This window comes from Tympanuchus pallidicinctus, unplaced genomic scaffold, assembly GCF_026119805.1.
Source record: "Tympanuchus pallidicinctus isolate F22 unplaced genomic scaffold, pur_lepc_1.0 scaffold18, whole genome shotgun sequence".
In the NCBI taxonomy this organism is placed as follows: Eukaryota; Metazoa; Chordata; class Aves; order Galliformes; family Phasianidae; genus Tympanuchus; species Tympanuchus pallidicinctus.
In genome coordinates this window covers 1,512,852-1,534,906 of record NW_026294699.1, presented here as the reverse complement: position 1 = coordinate 1,534,906, position 22,055 = coordinate 1,512,852, and the positions used below count along the sequence as shown (strand labels likewise).

Below are 22,055 nucleotides of genomic sequence, written 5' to 3'. Positions count from 1 at the left end.
TAGGGGGACAAAGCACTGCGAGTGGAGGATGGGAATGGGATTGGGTGCACAGTTCTGGGGTCTGGAGGTGCGGTTGGGTGGGGAATAGGATGAACCAGCCCGTAAACTGCTGACAGGACGGGACGACATAGGGTTGGGGATGGGATGGGGAGCACAGCTGTGGTGTCTGTAGATAGGGTTAGGACGAAGAGGGGATGGAGATAGGGAGCAATGGAGATGAGGAAAGAGGGCTGGAGAAGAGTGATGAAGGGAGAAAGGGATTGAAAAATGGTTGAAGTAGTGCTGAGGGAAGGAGGAAGAAAGAAATGAATGGATGAAGAGATGGAGAAGTGGGTGAAGAGGACGAGGGGAGGAGAAATGGAGGATGCTTGGAGGGCTGTGGAACCCTTCTACTAATCTACTACTAATCTAACTACTGCTCCTTCTCTTCCCCCCAGCCCCATCCTGCTCATCCAAACACCCACAGAGGCTGTGTGCCACCATCGTGAACCCTGTCCCCAACCCCAATATCATCCCCAAACAATTCCTCACCAATGCCACCTGCTAAGCCCTGGGTGTGGGCCATGGCTGCACCTTTGACCACCTCCAGCACGATTTCTCAGGCTTCTGCCTCTACCTTTTGACTGAACACTGCTTGAGAAACAAGAGCCCCAGATTCTTCGGTGTCCTCATCCAGGGCAGCCCTGGCAGTGCCATTGGTGCCCAAGTCCATGTCTTCCGCACGGTGAAGGAGCTGGAGCCTGGGCGGGTGCCGATGAGTAGCCCTTGGGATGAGTAAGGGAAGAGGGGCAGTGCTGAGTAAAGATATCAAATGGTCTTCAGAAGGGTGGTAGGTGGAACATGGAGCCCATGGAGTGCCCCAAGAACTCAGGAACACAGGGAGAGAACCCAACATTCCAAGGGGGACACAACATTCTGCGTGGGACCCTGGCACCCAGGAAGAGACTGAGGGCTTGTTTGTTTGTTTGTTTTTAATAGTTTGTAAAAAAAGCTTCCCTCCTTGTGTTAGAACAATGTTCTGAAGTTTGATATTTGTCTCTACATTCCTTCATCAGCTGGGACGTTGATGCCGCTGCACACATCTCCTGTTTTGTCATTCTGGTTTGTGTAAAAGATTGGTGAGATGTGCAATCTCTGCATGAAATTTCATTCAAGTGTTTTCCTTTATTTGCCCCGAGGAAGCAATGGCTTGGAAATGGCGGTGTCAGTCAGGAGCCCGCACTGCAAACTGAAGTCTCATCATGTGGATCTGTTGAAAACCGCCGTGAAGACAAAGGAACGTTTGCGTCGTTTCTGTGCTGACTGTCACACAGCCTTGCGGAGCAGGTAGGGACATGGCATGGCAGAGAAAAGGGATTTCCCTCCTGATGGGGAACAGGTGCCCAAGGAACGTTCACATCCCACGTGCCGCTGTGTAACCCCCCCTTGCCCGTGCCCCACGTGCTTCTGAATGAGCAGCACAGCTTTTGGTTCACTCAGCCACCTGTGGCACAGCACATCAGGCTTTCTGCAGGCATGGGAAATCATCCCATCGCTTTGTGCCTTACAAGGAAAAGGAAAACTTCCTCTTGTGAGAGTCCAACTTCCAACCCTTACCGCCTACAGTGAAGAAGATGCCGTTTTTCTTGTATCCTTCAATTCCAAGCCCATATTTTCCCAAAAGGCACAAGAATTCAAATTTGAACTCCAGCGAGCGATTTCAGTGCCTATTTCTGATTGTGGCAATTACTCAGTTCAGAGGTCCCACTTAATTTGAGGTGCCTGTTTTATTTCAGACAAAGGCTGGAGGGTTACAGCTGACTCCCCAAGACTGCAATAGGAGGTGGTGACACAGCCTTGGGCTTCCGTGTTTGTGCTAATCCCACGTTTCCTTTCTCTGCCTTGCAGGGCAGCTCGTGCTGCAAGCGGCCAGGATCGCACTGTGAATGAAGGTCGGCATGGGAGCAGCTGCTGATGGGAGCAGGAAGTCCAGGCTGATGCACTCTGAGGCATCTCTTGGTGCGGTACCAGAGGTGGCAGTAATGATGTCGGGGCACAGCTGCAGAAGAACGTGAGGAGCTCCCCAGCAGGAAGCCACAAAACCTGCAGAAACCGGCAGGAGAGCCAGAGCGTGCGCGGGAGCCCAGGAGGAATTGCAGCCCAGGAGTTGGAGCGGCGCCTGGCAGTGGAGTGCTGCGGCCCACGGCCAGAGCTCTTCTGCCTTCGCCGGGCCGGCTTGCCAAGCAGGACGTGTCTGTCCTCGTAAAACCAGAGGGCTGGCTCATCCAAATGCTTGCTGATTGTTTGGAAGATCAAATTCTGAAGCTCAAATCCCTCCAGCCTTCAAGCTGGAGGCAGTATCTCCAGCGTCCAACTGTGCGGCGCCTGAGAGAGAGGATGACCTGAGATGGCTGCACAAGAGTCACCTTAATTTCTCTTAAAATCGTACTTCCAATAACCCCACTGGGTGACCCCTGTGTCGGACTCTTGGAATTTGGATCTAGGAGGTGTCTGCTTCCTTTGCTTAGAATGAAAGCTCAGGAGTGATGCGGAACCATGGTGAGGACACAGTCGTTGCTGGGGTGGCAGGGCTTGGCCCTCGGTGGCGAGCAGAGCTGGTGCTCTAGTGAGCGAGTAGCACACAGAGACTGAGCTCTGAGCGTTTTGTGGCAAGGATCATCCTTGAGAGCCCGTCAGAAGCACCGCTGCGGCGTGTGTGTGACCTGGGCACAGCCTGGACTGACCGGGACCAAGAGGTGAGCTGGGCTTGGTGCTGCGTGGTGGCTGGAAGGAGTCTCAGCAGAAAAGCTGGGCTGGGGAGGACTTCCCAGCTCAAACGAGGCCCTTCCCAATGGCTGTTGCCAGGGGAAATTGATTCTCTGAGAGATTGTGGCACACGTTTGGGTGAGGATGACGAATTGCCGTCACTCCCCTGTGTAACGCTGCAGTGCAATGGAAAGTGCAGCAGTAACAACAGGGTGGCAAAGTCCGAGGCTGCAGCAAGGGAGGATTTGCCCAAGTGCAGCAGTTGGGGACACAGAAAGAAAGGAAAAATGCTGCTGAGCCTTGGAAGGCCTCAGGTAGCAGGGATCTCCACTCAGACACCCTTGCCTCCACTGCCAACCCTTCAGTGATGTCTGGGAAGAGTTTGTGTGCACCTGAGCTGCCCTGCCTTCCCACCAGGTGTTCAATCACTGCCTCAAGCTGTGACTGACCATTGCCACTACAGCCCTGCAAAACTGCTGCTGGGCCCCAGCCTTCACCTCAGACAGCACAAAGGAAGAAGGGCACAGACTTGATGCAGTGCAACTTGTGCTTTAATGACCCACGGAGCGCTGGCTGTGCCGTATCCAGCCCATTTTTAACAAAACCCCACTGAAGTCCCGGTGGAGAGCCGGGTGCTCAGCTGGGGACATGCACTGTCCGGTGACATCACAGGCACGGTGACATCACAAGCACTGTGCTGGGGCCGTGGCTGCCACCAGTGAGTGCCACAGCCGTGAGCGCTGCGCAGCAGTGTGGACACGCTGCGTCAGCTCTCGTCCCGGCTGGCAGTGAGAGTGGTGGTGGCTGACGGGTGCTGCCCGCTGTCGCTGACGGTGCTGCTCAGCCATTGGGCTGGAGTGTGAGCTGGAAGGGAGAGGGACTGCAGCTGTGCCTGGTAAGCCAGAACTGTAGGTTTGTCAAACGTGGGAGTCGTACCAGTGCATCCATTGCAGCTGCAGCAAGAGGAGAAGATGAAGGGAGTCATTTTCATGTCAGGAACGCAAAATGCGTGCTGCTAGGGGTAGAACTGGAGGTGAGATGGAGGACAGTGCTTGCTGGGAGAAGTGGTGGCAGTTAGACACAAGGTGGATCTAGACTTGGCACAGTTCTTGCAACCTGCTGCTTCCCAGACACTGCCCTCCTCCAGAGTCCATGCGGCATGAAAGAAGAAAGCTGCAAAATGCTTATTCCTCATGATTCTTCCCTTGTTGACACCTCCTCTAGGGTTCCTGTCCGAGAGGACATTTTGTGGATCCCAGCAGGTGCGGACTGCAGCCGGCTCCTTCATAGAGCAGGGAATTCCTTTGGAGACAGCCCATCCTTGCTCCAAGAAGTTCCCCATGGCTCTGCAAGGAGACGACTGCTACTACTATTTCAACTCCGTCTGTCTTAAGGTACGCTTGGGAGTCTTTTGCCTGGATTTCCTTCCTTTCCTCGCTTTGAAGAGGAAGGGCTGGAGCAGGGGGAGACCTGCTGGCGATGCGTTGCCTTCCTCAGCAGAGGCATTGTGCGCTCCCTGCTACCAACCTGGGCCGACAGCACGGACGTCTTTCAGGCTGTGCTCTTATTCTCCTGTGTGCTCTCCTTTTGCTCACAGGGAGACAGATGTCCCTTCCGCCACTGTGAGGCGGCTCTGGGGAGCGAACGAGTCTGCCGACTGTGGATACAGGGCTGCTGTTTCCGCAACGACTGCAAGTTCAGACACATGAAAATTGAAGTGAGTGTTTGCCTGAAGATGAGCTCTCCACCTCCCTCAGGCACCACCTGCAGCGCTGCATCTCTCTGCAAACCTCCTCTGCCTGTTTCCATGACCCTTCCTTGCTTTCTCTCTTCAGAAGAAGCGCAGCGCGGTTCCCTGCTACTGGGAGAATCAGCCGGGAGGCTGTCAGAAAGCCCACTGCCGTTTTCTTCACTTGAAGGAACGCGGTGGGAACGGACCGACCGTACCACCAAGTGACGGTGAGTTCCTGATGGCATGAAGCATGACAGACTTAATGATGAATATTGCTCCTGAGCGGGTGCAGGATGTCAGGTAACCATTCATTGGGGAGCGCAGGGAAGAGTGGTGATCAGTGAAATATTGGTTTGTGTTTGGGCTGTCAGAATAGGGGTGGGTGTTTTCTGGAGAGAGGTAAATGCTGACTGCAGAAATGGCACAACATCTTATCAGCAAAAGGCAAACGCAAGAAACTATGCTTGAAAATAGGAAGCTTGTGGCTTGGTGTGCTGAAACCTTCCTCCAAAGAGATGCTCTTCAATTGTTTCTTGTCTCCTTTCTGCCAGAAGCTGACACAAGCCTTCCACTGAACAGCGGCCCTGCAGAAAGTCTGGAGAACCAGACAGAGGTTGAGGAGGCAGCAGAAGGAGGTACAGATACTGAACAGGCATCAGGGTTTGAGGCGCTGCCTTTCGACTCCCATGTTCTGATTGTTCTCTCCTGGACTGTTCTCTGCAGGTGACATCCCATCTTCCTCCCATGGCCCCGCTGCGCAAAAGCGCAAGCAATGTGATGAGGAGGAGGACGACAAAGATGAGGAACTGCCGCGCAAGAAGAGAGTCAAGGGTGAGCACCTGGAGCTTGTTGCAGTGCCTCAGCACAGTCATGCGGCCACTCAGCGTTGTTCTGTGTCAGAGTTTTCCTTGCCCTGGACTATTGCTGAGTGCAGCTCTTGGCACCTTATCAGCAACCTCTTCCTTTTCCTTCAGCTGGACGCAAGGTGCGTGGGAGGCCTATTGACTGGAAGACCACCTTCCCCACAATGAGGAGACTGAAGCGCAAAGCAGCGGAGATGCAACCATCTGCTGCTGAGGACGCCGACGAGCCCCCAGCCAGAAAACTGCCTATGGTAAGAGCTGCAGTAGTGCGTATGGGAGGTTTACACTGCTCTCGTAGTAATGGTACAAGTTTCAAATGTTCCACAGGTCTTCCGTTTCCTCGGAAGGCAGCAGGTGTCTCCCAGGGCACTTGTGGAAATTCTCTGTTGCAATTAGATGTACACAGATTTTGTCCATGAACGCTGCGCTGCTAAAAACTCCCAAGGTCACTTGTAACCTTCAAGGGAACGCTTTCTTCAGGAGCAAGGCGCTTCTGTATCTGGGATAAGGCTCCGCAGCGGCCAGGGAAGGGAGGAGCAGTCCTCAAAGATCATCCGGTGTTGCTCCTGTCCTACTGTGGCCAGGGATGCCAGCCACATGATTCTAATGCCTGGAAACCCATCCAGCCAGGCCCAGAATGCCTCTGGCAATGGGGCATCCACAGCTTCTCCGAGAAGAAGAGCCACTTAGAAAAGCTTTGAGCCCTGCTTCACACACACTGTCTTGTTTCTTCCTAGGCGATCCTTGCTTCAGTCCCGCCCGAGTACACCCTGGTCAGCGTTGAAGTCCTGAAGCTTCCAAGCAGGTGATGACCGCTACTTGTTCTTCACCAGTGCCCTTTACCCATTGCACATAAGTTCTTTCACATCAGGGGACAAGTGGAGTGTCTGAGATGTGCCGTGGCATAACCCAACAAAGGAAGAAGTCATCTGCACTAATTTCAATTGCTCACTCAAAGTCTCTGCTGAGTATGTCATGGGGAGCAGGAACACAGTCTCTAACAGGTGGACGTAACAGAGGATGACTTCTTCATGCATTTACAGTCAAACAATGAGGCTGGCAGTGTGCTTCTGCTACAAAACCTGGCCTGTCAGGTGCTGATTGTTCTCTTCCTTGTTCTCCCCAGTCTGGAACTGCTTCCAGGAAGCCAGGCAGACTCTGTGGCACCACCAGAGATCCCACATTTAACATCCCGTGCCACACAAGAAGCTGACCAGGCGCAGCAGCTGAGCTGCACAGAGGTGGGGAAAGAACACTTCTCTGAGGATGAGGACCTCGAGAAGTTACTGATGGAAGTCACAGAAGAAGAACTGGACGCAGAAATTGATGATGACTCTGTGGATATAGATGAGCTCCTAATGGAGCTCTGAGACCAACGACATCACAACATCATAGTCTGATTGTATATTTTACAACAACAACAACAACCATCAATTAAAACCAATCCTATTCCTTTTCAACCCAGTTCCTTGTCTTTCTGTTTCTGAGGGGACGCTCTTTCTCAAACTGTGCAATGAGTCTTAAAGCAGAGTCAAACTGGTCAAAATCAGCAGTGCCTGCATTCTGTTCTCCTGACTTCCCTGCTGCTCAGAGTTCAGGGGCCGGGCACCCACTCCCCAGCCCTGGGCGGCTGCCTTCAGCATCAAGAGCACAAAGCACTGGTGTGGGCACAGAAAGACGTCCATCCGCAAGGCCAAACCTGAAACCTCTTCCTTCCTCCCCCCTTAGCAAAACTCTGCATTGGCTTCAAGTGGAAGCTCTGGGGTTCTGCTTCCTTGTACACTTCACATGCTATGTTCAAACCAGGAACACTAATGCCCTTACAGTAATAACTCCCATGTGTGCCCTAGGCCCTGCTCCTATTAACAGAACTGCAGTCATTATTTGCAGCTTAGACACAAAGTCGGCAACCCTCATCACTCTACGCAAAGACTTCCACAAATAAGAATAGACAGAGTTGCCACTTACAGAGAAGACCAACAGGAATTGTTTGTGTAACGTGAAATGCCCTCCTCTACAACCTCCAAGGACTAAAGGTGCTCAAAGCTCACCTTTCGAACACCTTCAGAGGTTTTCAAGAAGGTCTTCAAAACACACAGATGCCCCAGCACTGGTGTAATTATCCACAAGGTATTTAAGATGAGAATGTACCTGCAATGCAGGAGGGGAGCATCAAGTAACCATTACCATAATAAAGGGATCATCATGACCTAATTTCTGATAGGTAACTCATTACTCAGAGCTCCTTCCCTGCCTAACCATCACTACAACAGGAGATGACAAACCAAACCCACTTTTCCAGTCACACTGAGCTAGAAGGACAATTCCCATAGAAACTTCATACAGAACACACAAATACTGCTGCCAGTCTTTGAGGCTAGAGGAGTGAGAAATCTAGCAGTCGGCACAGCAGACACCCATCTACTGCACATACTTTGCGGCTCCCCTCGCATGCAGGCATTCCTGCGTGCAGTTCCGTCTCCCGGGGGCAGAAATAAGTCCGTGCACTGCAGGAGGGGCCGGCACTCACCGCTCTGAGCGAGAGGATGTCCTCAGCAGGAAGGCCCTTCAGAACATCCTCAACAACGTCAGGACTCGGGGCCGTTTTCCCACCCTTCTCTTATCACGGGAAGAGAAACACCCGCAACACCACAGACCAAAACCCGTTGAACGGCGCTACCGGCTGCGCACACTGCCTTTTAAACGCGGCGCGCCGCCTGATTGGTCGAGAGGATGACGGAAGGTGGGACCGTCCCCGCCCTGCGAGTCGCCATTGGGCGACGAGGATGCCAATTCTAATTGGGGCGGTTCACGCGCACGGCGGCTACAGCGCACGCGTGCGGAGTGCGAGCCCTTCCCGCTGCCGCCTCACGAGGGCGCTGTTGCCGTGGCAGCTGCGCCGTCTGCGCCCCTTTTTCTTCCCTTTGAGCCCACGGCTGCAGCGCTGCGCCGCACAACGCGCTGACGTTTTATTTCTCATTTCCACCTTATTTCGATCCCCTGAGTTTCCTGTTCCTGCAGTGGGGACGTGCCGGTTGTGCTGGGGCTGCCTGTGCCCTGCGTGGGGATGGGCAGGGAGCAGCCAGGAGTCAAAGTGCAGAGCTGGGTCGAGGGCTCAGGGAAAAGCCCTCGGTGTGTAAAGAACGCACAGAGCTGGGAGAGGTGGAGGACGGAAATGGCCGCCAGGCAAACGAAGCAACGTGGGGGAAATCAGTCGGTGCTCCAGCTGACCCACAGCCCTTGTGAGGCTTTGGGACATGAAATGAGTGTGCCGTGATTTGCGTACCTTCAATAAACAATGCCAGTACAGCCGGGCTTTATTCCTAGTATTTATTGATTTTACAAGTGTTTTTCATCTCTAGGACACACTGTCACCACACTGGGACAGAGCACCTCGTGTTGGCCTGCAGGGCACAGCAGGCGTGCTGTGAGCTGTGAGCTGTGTGAGCTGTGTGTGCTGTGAGCTGTGTGTGCTGTGTGCTGTGAGCTGTGTGAGCTGTAAGCTGTGTGAGCTGTGAGCTGTGTGCTATGAGCCTCTCTGTGTCACCCAGGGCTGCTGGGAAGGTGCCCTCCCATGCAGGTCCACCTCTGCTCCCACCTGCCGTGCTGTGTAACCTTCCTGGGACGTGCAGCAGCTTCTGATGTGGAAAAGTTGGTTGGACCGGATGATCTTGTAGGTCTTTTCCAACCTTGGTGTTTCTGTCATTCTGTGAAAAGTGGTATTGAGGTCTGAAGGAATATTGAGCAGCTTTTACTGGGAAGTGCTTTGAGTTGAAGAGTTAATCACACTGTTGGCTTTTGTTCCTTGTTTGTTCTCCCCCTCACAGCTGTTTCTGTCAACTAAAATTAAGCTGAACTTGCAAACAAAGTATGAATAAACAGCTCCCTGTGGAGAGCTAAAATAGCATCAGGAGAAGCTCCTTGATTCGTAGGTGATCCACGGTGCACAGAGCTCCCCAGGTGGATCCCGTTCGTCTCAGAAGCTGCAGCAGCAGAGGATGCAGATGCACCTTCATCATCATGAAGGTGGTGAGGTGTATCAGAAACCCAGGTGAGCACAGAGAAGTGGGAGATGCGATGTCGTATCGAGAGCCAGCAGACCATGACTGTAGGGGCAAGAAGGGTGGGAGGTAGGGTTGCAGCAGCAGTACTCTGGGCAGAGCTGACACCCAAACCAGAGAACTGGTCCCACAGAAGCTGCAGGTAAAGGGCTGACTGGCTGCCAAAAGCCCAAAGATGACATTCTTCCAGTGCTGGTTACTGAAAATGCGTTACTCATTTATTGGAACAACAATGCCAGCCTTGAACGGGCTTGGCTCAAAGTGAAATGAAGTTAATGACATCCGTAGACATCATCTGCAGATAGCAGATCTGTGAAAGATGGAGGACATCTACTAAGATAAAGTAGTCCAAGTAATATTCTCTCCTTTCTGTGAAAGTGGTGTTTATAGTTGAGATTTTCAGTGGCAATGAACTTCGTTCCGGTTTGTCCTCTCTGGAGTCTGATGGCAGAACATCCAGATGGATTTATCCCTGATAGAGAAAATGGGAGGCAGACCAGCGTGCGGAGGCATTCGTGTGGCTTAAACACAGCCATCTGGTAAGAGTTCCAAGACCTTGTGGTGTCAGCAAGCTCTGCCAGAGCTGGCAGGTTGGGATGGGAGAGGGCCAGCTCGGATGTGCCATCTTTACACTTCTGTGCTCCTTGGAAAGGCACGAGACAGACATGAGTCGTTCCCCAAAAAGGAAGAAGGCTGATTCATCCGTGTTCATCACCGGTGCCTGAGCTGAATCTCCCTCATTTGTCATGTCTCCTTCTCCACTAAACACAGAGAGAGGACTGTGTTTCTTCAAAATCAGAACGCCTCTTTCCTCCCTCCGCATCTGTTGGCTGGGGAAATGAAGCCAAACAGAGCGAAGGCCTTTTAGTTGCCTCGATTGCTGTGATTTAAACAAAACTCAAGAAAGGTTACTCACTGTGCTGTCAAACCTGTGAATCTTCTTGGGGCAAGAGATGCTGCCACGCTAACTCAAGCTTCACTCAAGGTGTTGGCCCTCGTGAGGAGAGATGCAAGGATCTGAGGCTGTGGCATCTGGGCTTGGCCAACAGCTGCATCCTCCTGGCAAAACAGCTTTATTCCAGAGCAAGGTCAGCCAGGCTGGGGGACAATTTTCATGCAGGGAAGGAGACTCTCAGACAGTCATTTGTTAAAGGGCTTTTAGCCTAACGTGTGCACGGATTATGATCAGAGTTAACATGCAGATTTTAAGGAAAGAGCAAAGAGAAAGAATTTCAGTCAAATAGATCTCAGCAGAAAGTGATTTCAGCAAATCTGAGCATAGCATCCCATCTGACAAACAGATCAACCACCCACTTCATTTAGATACACAGGACGTGTTCCACTTGCTGAGGACAAGCAGTGGGGCACTAAAGGTTGCATTGTAACTGCGCTGCGATGGCACCTTCAGTTGGATTTGCACCAAACCAGCACATGTGTACCTTGCACAGCAGAGTGCTGTGGTTTGCAGAGGTTCCTCCCCTGAGATAAGCACCGTCCAGCATAGGTCCAAAACTGAGAATGAAATGAACGTGATGTTGTTGTGTTACGTGGAAGCTAATTAGCCAGGTGTAAACCTGAGAGTAATTAGCTCTGATGCAGCAGCATCACAGCTATGCTGTCCTTAGGATTTGGCTTTTCTGCAGGTGTCGATGTGCTGCCATTTCAATAAGAGGATGCCTAAGGATGGGAAAGAGGTGTGCAACTGGGAGCCATTTGGCTACAGTTTTTACACAGTCCCTGATCAGTCACTCAGTAAACATGGCATTTTCATATCATAATATCTAAGGAATGTGGTTAGTCAGATGTAAAGTGACAGCACTTCCACAGGTCTAGGGACAAACAGAAGCAACACAGGCCTTTTGCTGGATGGGAGGCTGAAATGCTCTGTGAATTCTTCTGCTAAATACCAGCCTCTGCTGTGGACTAAATTATTGAGAGGATACAAGAACCAATTTTCTCTTGAAAGAGCCCAAGAGTTGAAATAGTGATAGCAGACTTTGTAATTTCTCCTGTCCTCCTTTTAGGAGGGTGACGTAACTCAGCTCTTTATTGCACTGGTAATGCCATATAACTGCTGGGCTGGAGGCGAAAGCTGCTCTCCAATGAAGGCACCCCAGCATATTCTCTAATGCCCACCGCTGGTATTTCAGCCTGCTGTTATCGAGCATTATTTGCAATCCCAGTTTGGGGGACGTTTCTAGGTTGTACCAAATATCTGCCAGCAATTCAGTGAGGCGACAGTGCGGTGACTCTGCAGTGAAGGTCTGGACAGAGCTGGGTGTCTGTAATATCTTCGTCCTTTCTCCAAACATCTTTCATGAGAAACACTTTTCAGAAGCACCCGGAGTCAAAACCTCCTCTTCCACATTCGGGGGATAAAACGACCACGAGGTGGCATTAAATCCATGTGATGCTACATCAGACCTCCAGCTTTCAGTTTGCTCCCCAGATCCCAGGCCATCTCGGTGCAGAAGTCCTCGCTCAAGGACTGCACCAACATGATGCAGTTCTATGGTTCTATGATTCTATACATAGTTCTATGATTCTATACATAGTTGAGGAGCAGGAGATCTCCGTGTGACAGCACTGCTGTGCACAATCTCACCGCCTTCCCTGTGGTTATCAATGAGTGGGATGTGGCTGTTTGCAGGTTAATGCAGCAATAACCAAAATTCATGCCTGTCCAGGGGCAGAGTGAACGCAGCTTTTAACAACAAATAACACGTCAGAAGAGGCCTGCAGTGGGCTTAATTTTCCCAAAGCGGAGGGCTGTGGTTTAACAACGGCTGCTTACAGGTGGCCACGCTGTGTGGCTGCTGGTCCCTCCACCATCCGCCCACAGCAGACGGGCGATGCAGCCCTGACACCGCGTTAGGAAGCCAGAGCAGGTGTATTATAAATAATTCAGAGCCCAAAGCTCTTGCTGTGACCAGCCTTTCTCCTCCGGAGGCTCCTGCTAATATAACATCCAATTTCATAGTTTTGCACTTAAAGAACAAAAAAAAACCAGTCTCAGGTTGCTTGGTGCTGACGCTCGGGCAGCACACAGTGCCAGGGGCTGAGGAGCTGTGCTGGGCTGTGCTCTGTGTTGGCACATCATCCTGTGAGCCTCCAAATGCTGGTAGGCAGGCCAGGGCTTCACCTCTCCCAGGGCACAGCCTACCTGGGAGCTGGAAGCACCTGGACACCCAGGTGCTTATTTTATACAGAGGCATGAGTTTATGTTGGGAGAGAGCCCAGTGCTTCTTCCCTGCACACGCTGCGGCTTCTTGGGCTGTGGCACAGCCTCCAGTACTCCGCTGCATGTTTAATAAGCACAGTTAAACAAAGAAAAAGAGGAAAGGAAATAAAAGCCTTGCCTAAGCAGTTTCCAGCCCAGCTTGCAAGCCAGACCACAGCTCCATGCTGCCAGCAGCACTGGTCCCTGCAGAGCCCTGGCCCACCTTCCGTGGGAACCCCGGGGAAAAAACCTCATAGCTGAAGCACAATTTGCCACGACTAATTTACCATATTTATGTCTATAGCGTGCTGCTGTACACAAGTGAATGAAGAGACCACCCAGGCCCAGCTGGGCTCCAGACTGCTGTACATGACATGGAGCCCTATGTGCCACACAGCTACACGCTGCCAAGCTCCAATTCATGGCAGAGGGTGGCGAACACCCCGAGTTTCAGGACGTGTAAAAGAATACAGCCCTCGTTCTGCGTGGTGCCTCGCTGATTACATGGCCAGGCACTTAATGCTGGGTGTAGGGTTGTTTTTATTGCCTCCAAAGAACGTAGTGTTTGGCAAAAGAGGGGAGTGAGAATGACAACTGTGTACACATTTCACATATTTCTAACTATTCCTCCTTCGGAGGAGAACAGAGCTGTTATTAATAATCACCTCGCCAAGTTTCTGAATTGATATTTTGAAATGAGCTGAGTATATAATTTAAGAACCACAGGCGAGAGAGAAAATGTGCTTTCAATTGAATTTGAAATGGGTGGGGAGTTGATGATGCGGGGAGATAAACGACAGCGATTCTGGAGGGCGAGATCTGGAAAGAAGGAAGCCATAAAACAGATATTTTCCAGACTTTGCAAAGCCAGAGGCAACACAAGATCTTGAGGAACAAAAGGAGGTGCAGGAAGGGGACACGGCGCTGCAATGTTGGAATGGGTCTGGGCACCCAAGAGCTGGGGGTCCTGCAGGGCCGGGACAGTCATCCCTGTTTGGATGTGGTGAATGGGTGGCTATTGAGGTAGCATTGGCACAGGCAAGGCATGTTACGGAGCAATAAGCCCTCGAGAAACACTTGTGCAGAGTGTGAAGGAGACAAGCTGTAGGATAGTGCAAGTACTTGGCAGCCTTCTGTGTCAGTGTTTCCTTTCTTGTTATCCATGACCTCCTACAGAAGCAAAGCTGCTGTTTCAGAGCAGAGGAAAGGAACTGAGCTCTTTCACCGTTCTAACTGCAAAGCTCTGCACTGTGACTCAGTGCTGTGATGCCTGTCTGAGCATCCCTCCCTGCTCTCAGCCTGAGATGGGGGCTCTGAAGAGTCGTGTGGCGTTGCGGGTTGCTCCCCATAAACAGGATTCATCCTTCTTCCTGCAACAAAGCCCTCGCCGTAACAGCTTGCCAATGCTAACCCTACAGGGGGATTTGTTATCCTTTTTGCATCCTGATAACAGGATTTGCATTTGTCTTACTGTAGCAAACCCATCTCTAGAGGGAGTTAAGCATAGCGAAGCTGCCTCAGCCCTGTCCCTAAAGTCCTACATCAGTCACTTTTCAGACTCCACTTCAGCAAAGAACTGATCTGTGCACATCCACAGAGAAAACTCATTTCTGTGAGTCTTGTGATGCCAGGAATTTATGGTACCTCCCTCCGAGACCTGGATTTTAGATACAGAGACCAGGTCAAAAATTAAATGCCTAAGAATATCTTAGAATGGTTTGAGGGGACCCTAAAGATCACCTTGTTCCATCCCCCTTGTCACAGCTGGGTCTGTCCGGGTCCCTCTGCATGCCGTCCCTCCCCTCTGTTGTGCCGTCAGCAAACTGCTGGGGGTTCATTCAGTCCCTCTGCCTGTGTCAATGACGCTGAGGGTCACCCCCTGTGGCCATCCTCCACCTGGACATGCCCCAAAAATCTCAACAGAAAGAAGGAAACAGCTTTCCCTCACGCATTTCGTCTCCTGCAAATAGACAATGGCAAGAATTAAATGCGTGCTCAGATCCCCAGATGTACTTTGCCAACTAACAGCCATTGATTTTCGGTATAGATCTGCAACTTGTTACTGTGCTTGCATTGCCCCCCTTCACTGCAAACTTTGCAGGCGTGGAGCAGAGTCTGACTGCTGCACCTAATTGAAAGAAGAATGAATCGTTAGCACATTTTTAAACAGTTTGACTGGAGCAGTAAAACAGAATCAAGCTGCAGGGCCGCCATCTTATTAATTAGAAGAGCAAGGGTAAGAATTGTGCTGGCAAATATCTCCCATATGAGTTGTGTTGCAGTGGAAAGTCTGGGGTTGCAGAGCACAATTGAACTGAGCAATTTGAGACAAAATTCTTTTTGATTGCTAATCGGCTTCTATTTTTCAATTGTGAGCATATATATTTATATACAAATAATTTTCTGGCACACCTTCAGACAGGCAGAGAAATTGGAGCTCCTCTTGGAGTCCGTGATGTAGGAAGATATCATGGGTGCCTTCTTTGCTTTCAGCTAATTGCAACAGAAGAAGTGGCTCCATTTCCTCTGCAATCTCAGGTGCCTTTGTTTCAGTCTGCTTCCCAGAAATAGCCTGAGCAAGTGAGCAAAACATCTGCCTGCTGTGGCAAGAGGCACCAGCCATGGCTCAGCCAGACGGGGATATAAATGCAAGCATCCCTAGGAAAAAAAAGTGCTCTTTCTTCAATAATATTCCTCAGCCTTCTGCTGGGGCATCCTGCGTGCTACATGCAGAACAGAAGTGATTGTCCCCACGGGGACTCCAGCCCTTGGGTGCTGGGTGCATGGAGGGGCCGAACTCAGGCATGGGTGACATCCCAGCAGACACGGACTGAGAGCTCAGCTGCTGAAGCAGCTGTTAGCTGTTGTCTGCTGTTAGGCAAAGTTAAATTAAAAGAGTCTTCACGCTAAATTATGCCCGTGTTTAATTACTGTGTTGGCATTACTAGATCACTAAATGGTATTAGCTGCAGGTGAGGACCCTGCTCTTTCTGTTGCTGCAGACTGTTTCCTGGAGTGTGTGCTTGCATGTGACAAGCATGGCAACGTGTTAGAAGTCTGATCAGCATCAGAGAAATTGCATCCAATGCAGAAAATCACAGAATCACAGAATGGCCTGGGTTGGAAGGAACCTCAAGGATCATGAAGCTCCAACCCCCTGCCACACGCAGGGCCACCAACCTCCCCATTTCATACCAGCCCAGGCTGCCCAGGGCCCCATCCAACCTGGCCTTGAACACCTCCAGGGATGGACGGGGCATCACAGCCTCTCTGGGCAGCTGTTCCAGCACCTCACCACTCTCACAGCAAAGAACTTCCCCTGACATCCAACCTCCATCTGCCCTCCCTCAGCTTCAAACCATTTCCCCTTGTCCTGCTGTTATCCACCCTTTTCAGGAGTTGACTCCCCTCCTGTCTGTAGGCTCCCTTTAGGTACTGCAGGCTGCACTGAGGTCACCCCCAGCCTTCTTTGCTCCATGCTGAACAAGCCCAGCTCCCTCAGCCTGTCTTTGCAGTGGAGGTGCTGCAGCCCCTGATACCTTTGTGGCTCCTCTGGACCCTCTCCAACAGCTCCCTGCCTTTCTTGTCCTGGAGGCCCCAGACCTGGTAGTCAGATGCAATGGTTCTGGGGACCACAGTTTTCAATTTTTGTTGTAAGTCAAGACTTTTATTTTTATTTTTTTAACATTCTGTGAAATAAAACATTTGCTAGGGAGTTCTGGCTTGAGAAAAGGAAGTCATCGATACGGTTGCAATTACGTTTCTGGCTTTATGAACTACAAAATTAGAAGCGATTTCTGCAAGTGGGCTGAGGGTGTAACAGAAGAAGCTCAGGCAAGCAGAGCCAAAGGGATAAGCAGAGGAATGTGTTCAAAGAGCTCAGCCACGTACGGCTGACAGCTGGCCAGGAACGCACCGCGCACACGGCGAGCACCGCGGCCCGTCCAAGCAATCCACAACCTAACACCAGCTAACTCGAAGCCAGGACATCGCCGGGGGAGGAAGGGGAGTGAGTGTGCAGCAGGAAGGAAGGGAAGAGCAATGAGCACAGCTGTGGGAGTGAAAAGGTTGATGGAGGATTTCCGAAGGTAGCTGGTGACCGGCCAGGGAGAGACGTGGTGAAGAACGGGCGGCCCAGCACAGCCAAAGGAGCAGGAGACCGGAACAGATAGTGGGTGGGAAGGGAGAGAAAATGAGCTCAAACTCATTCATATTACTCACTGTGCATCAAAAAAATATATATTTAAATAAGTGCTTGCTGTTAAAGTCTTCTCCTGCTGCTCCTGTGCTGAGTCCTACCACCTCAGCCCCCTGCTCTGTGCCTGCAGCCCGCACGGCCCTGAGCCATGCCTGGAAAAGTCGGTCAGGGCAGCGAGCTCTGCGTTGCTCCCAGTGCAGAGCAGTGCCTGCTGCTGTACTGAGCGCTCCTGGGGGCTGAACCCAGACCCCGATGGCACCCAGAGTGAGAATGTCAGGCTGAAAGCCTCTGAACATGTCTTTGTCCCAGTGTTCCCAGAATCACCGTGGTTAAACACTGTTACCCCTTTCTGATGGCTGTCTTCAATAATTACACTCATAAAATGTTGCTTTCTTTGTGGTGATGCTGAAACCCAAAGAGCTGGAAACATTCCCAGCGTGGAGAAAAAACCGTACTGTGCTGATGGTTATGTTGGGTGTTTTATGAGGCACCCGTGGAAAATGACATCAGGTTGCCTGTAATGAGGCAACACTGAAGCATGGGTGCTTCTCCCCCCCAACAGGCACCCAACTCCAAATCTGCAGCAGGTCTACTTTGCTTCTGAGGTGCGTTTTCATGACATTACCTGCTCCTCGTGTCTACTTTCTGCCCATTGTCTGCTGTGGCTGTTGGTTAATTTGGCCTGGACTTCTCAACCTGAAATACCAGCAGAGTTCCAGGAGTCCAAATGCTCTCCCCATTCCTGTCACTTGGGATGATGTGCCTCTTGGGTGCTGCTTGGGTCCATAGGGCTATACTGCACACGGGGTGGCAAGGAGTCCAGGAGCAGTCCCCCATGAGATGAGCAGGGCGATCTCACTGCTGGGAGCACAGAAATCAGCTCCCTGGCTGCTGCCAAGGAGTTACCTGCTGGCCTGACACCTTCACTTGGGGTCTTGGGTTGTGCCAAAGGCCCTCAGGGGATTGAGCTTCCCTGTTGAGGTTTCAACGTAGTAACAAACCATTCCCAGCAAGGAAACTGGTGGGAAAAAAAAAGACCCAGATTAGAAGTTAAGATAAAAAGGCTTCATATGCTCAAGACTTATCACTTCTCCTATAGGGCCATTGCATGGATGTGGCACGATGCTTCCTAGGCTGTGGCTGCAAATGAAATATGACCTGCTGAGGAGGTGACAGTAGTGGAGCAGGATCTCTCAGAAGGAGCTGGACCTTGTGCGCAGTGCTTCAAAGCCTGGTGCTGACCCACACGGGGGCCGTCACTATGTTAACCAGCTTCACTTCACTGAACAGCCTCTCCGTAAGCACAGCTTGTACAAATTGTGTTCAAAAGAGCGTGTTAAAGGCATTATCTGAAGATTGGCTGAGGAAGTTATCCATTCCCTGGTGATTAACCAGCAATTTCCTATCCATCACGGACCCAACACTACTCTATTAGACTTTATGAAACATGCAGTGTGTGTATCTGTAGAGAACACGGTAATTGCTTCAATTACAATTCTTTTGATTGGTAATTTTCATTCACTGTCAAGAATGTTGCCTGCCCCTGGGCTTGTGGAGACCAGCTTTCCTCCCCTGCTCTCAGGAGCACACTGTGTGAGCAGTGACTCCTCCCTTCCCTGCAGAGGAGCGCAAGGTGCCTCTGTGTGTGTGTTTGCAATGTGAGCTGTCATGTTTTGCTCTTTCCTGTTGCTCCCTATAATATCCCGCATCTTCACAACCACAGAACAGCTTAATTTTTGGAAGCCAGCAAGCAGACCTTTTTTCTCCTGCCTCATCTGTTCTCAGACAAGCTCATTAGTGTTGCTGCTGTCTTGCACTTCAGTGCTTTTTTTAATCAAACCATAGCAGTCCCAGAGGACACCTGTTTCAATTGCTGGAGCAAACGATTGTATTTCCAGAGCTCACATCTGAGAGGAAGGATCATTTGGTGCCATTAGATCAGGGCAGAGGCAGGCACGGTGCCACGTGGTGTCTTGGAAGAGTGCAGGGCTTGCGTGGAAGAAGAGCATTGAAGCCATGGATGCCAGTGGGGTGAAGGGAGCAGATTTACCTGCCCACGTTTGTTGCCATGCTTGGCAAATAATTTTGCTTCAAGGTGTTTTGCAGTTTCAACACAACAGGAAACCACCCAGAGAGATGGCAGCCCCAGACATGGGGTGGCACATGGAAGGCAGGGAGCCTGGCAGTCCACACGTGGGTCCCAGAAATGACTCAAGCAGAGACAACTTCTCTTTTCCAAAATTCTGCCTCATCTCGAGTCTGGTGCTGCTCCCAGGACGCCACACCTTGAGCAAGCAGAACCAGGACCGGATGCACCAGGGGCAGTGGCAAACCCTCCTGGATTGTCACACCAGAAAGGAGAGTGGGGCTGGGAGGGGGGACCCACGTGTGCTCCCTGGTAAGGGTGAGAGCGCACCCTGCACACCCTGGCAGAAGCATTCTTGCATACATCTCATGTGTGCACAAAAAGACCCATCTTGAGGGACACGAAGCCCAGAGCTGTGGGTGCCCCACCACAGGAGGCATCCAAGTCCTGGTGGGATGGGCCCTGGGAGCCTGATCTGGTGAGTGGCAGCCCTGCCCATGGCAGGGGAGTTGGATCTGGGTGATCTTTAAGGTACCCTTCAAACTAAGCCATTCTGTGATGCTACGATCTCAGATCTTTGATCGTGCAGCAAAAGGCAAACTGAGACAAAGGGCTGCCAGCATCCTTTGGGTGACCACCACTGCACCGTATGGTTAATGATTGGCAATTTGTGCTCATTAAAAACCAGCCAGCAATACTTTGCTCACATAAAGACAGAAACCACTGTGTCTTAATGAAGTGCTCTAAGGGCACAGAATATCCAAAGCCTGTGACATGCCAGGCTGACATGTACCATGCTGGGCCACGGCTGGTTATGTGCACACACTGGGGAGTTCCTGTCATCTGCACACTTGGAATAACTCAAAGCCTTCCCTGTACATCCATCACCTGTATCACAGAGCTAGTAAAACCCAGCACTCTGTAAAGATGCTATCCCCCAGACAAATAGGGGCAAGATTTCACATACTTCTTGACTCCAAAGAAGTGCCTTAGGGGCAGAGCCACAGCACAAGACTAAGTGGTCGGTGGTCCTGTAATAAAATATGTGCTGGGTTCATAGCTCACAAGGTTTGTTCTGCGTGATGTGAAGAGAGCTGTGCTGCTCCCAGGCATGGAGCCCACCATGTGGCCAAGGAGAGGGCTGGTGTGGAGTGGCAGGAGGGAGAATGTGGCTGTTGGAGGTGGATCCAGCCATGAATTTGGTTTCACCCGCAGAACAGGGAGCGTAGGGCTGAGGGAAACTGATTCCTGAAAGAAAGAAAAAAGGCTCCAGAAGATGAAAGATTGTGCTATTGTGAAGGCAAACGAGGAGCATTGCTGAGGGATACATGCTGCAAACAGCTGGGGACAGAGGGTGAGTGACTGCCAGGGCAGAAGGCATTTGTGACGCGCTGCATTTACAAAATGCATACAAACTGTGGAAAAAAGGGATGGGAAGCTGTGCTGCACGCAAGTAAACCATCAGAGCAACCTGCGTAGGCAGAGAGTTTCCATGTTGACTGAAACCGAGCCAGGTCAGTGGGATTAACAGCTTCCTGGTGGGAATGCACCAAGGGATGCCCTGGGTGGAGTTCCATTGGCAGGAGACTTGACATTTTTCCCAAGCTGGGGTAAAACTCAGGATAAGAACAGTAATGCTGAAGGTGCCACCATGAAGATGAATGCAGCAGTGCAGCTCTTGTAGTGGGCAGCAGGCTTAGCTCAGCCTCGGGGCAATTTGAGAACTGTTTCAGAATGTTCTGCAGAGGAGTTCACAGCTCACATCAGCAGAGGCTTAGCTAAAGAGTCACCAGTCCTGGTGCCGAGGTTCAAGAGCGGCCTGTGAGGGTTAAAGAGCTTGCTGCAGGCACCTGGGATGGGGAGAACTGTTAGTGTCTGGAGCATCTAGCCAGGCAAGCTGCCTCATGGCTGCCCTCGCCCTCCTGTTCTTCCTGAGAAGTGCAGCAGAGGAGCGAGGAAGCAGCAGAAAGCTTTCAGGGAGCTCATTGTAACCTTTCGCAAGCAATTGTAAAGCTGCACAGATTGCAGGCAGGGGCTGTGCCACAAAAGCTCGCTCCTTGCCATCCCCCCTCGGCACAGAGCTGGGTCAGCAGGGCAGAGGATGAGGCATTTCCACAGCCGCACACATGCTGCGCATCCAGGGACAGCCTGCCCTTAGTCATCACAGCACCCAGAATCACGCAAGGAATCGAGGCAAAACCAGGAAGCGTTTCCAGATGCCCAGCCCTCAAGGCAAAGTGTGTGTCTTAAAGTCATCTGTGTGCCACCGGCCGAAGCGTTTCTGTCACTGCCTCCCTCCGGCTCCTGGGGAAACGGTGCCGTTTGTGAGCTGCTACGGAACGGCTGCCTGATTTTTGGGAGAGCACGACTGCGTGTCAGGGCTCAGATCTCTCCCTCTTAGCCGAGGGCTGTTTTCCATCTGGCTTTTGCTTGAGTGTTGTACAATGCTTAGGCAAGAGGGTGGAAAGATTGCTGTTCTCAGAGAGGAACCAAGTGAAATGTCAACGTCCTTGCAAGCCTGGCATTTAGTATAAATATACATGAAACCCCAAGGCTGAGTCCTTTCATTTGAGAGGATGTTAGCAATAATTTACTCCGCAGATCACAGGGCTGTGGACTGATGAATAGCAGCCACATTGGCGGCAAACTGAAGCATTTCAGAATAGAAATGAAGGAACATTCTGGGCACTGCGTACTTACATGACAACACAAAGGAACAAAATAGCTTTTTTTTTTCTTTTCTTTTTCCCCAGGCCTAGGAATGTGCTCCTCTGGTGCTGTGCAGCCAGGAGAGCAGCATGGCTGGGGCTGGGGCTGCAGTGCCCTCATCTCTGTTGGGAAGTTTCTGGTTGCTGCTTTCCTGCTCTGCGGGCACTGATCCTGCTGCTGAAGATGGATTGCTCCATCTGACTCCTGTAACTGGAGGAGGGGTAAACCAGCTCGGCTACGGAGCCAGGGGATGTTCTTCCATCAGCATCTGAAATGAGTGTTGAGGTGCTGGAACAGCTGCCCAGAGAGGCTGTGATGCCCCGTCCATCCGTGGAGGTGCTCAAGGCCAGGTTGGATGGGGCCCTGGGCAGCCTGGGCTGGGATTAAAAGTGGAGGTTGGAGGCCCTGCGTGTGGCAGGGGGTTGGAGATTCGTGATCCTT

General features: G+C 51.4%; 1 protein-coding gene across 2 annotated transcripts in view; it reads left to right on the top strand.

Annotated features, from left to right (window-relative positions):
* LOC128079070 (zinc finger CCCH domain-containing protein 11A-like) overlaps window positions 1–6,710 on the top strand; it is a 42,329-nt gene extending 35,619 nt beyond the window's left edge. For both annotated transcript variants that reach the window (XM_052679973.1, XM_052679972.1), the window contains exon 4: window positions 6,558–6,710. In XM_052679973.1, the coding sequence (XP_052535933.1) occupies window positions 6,558–6,710 (153 nt within the window). The remainder of the gene's footprint in view (window positions 1–6,557) is intronic.
* The last annotated feature ends 15,345 nt before the right edge of the window (window positions 6,711–22,055 follow it).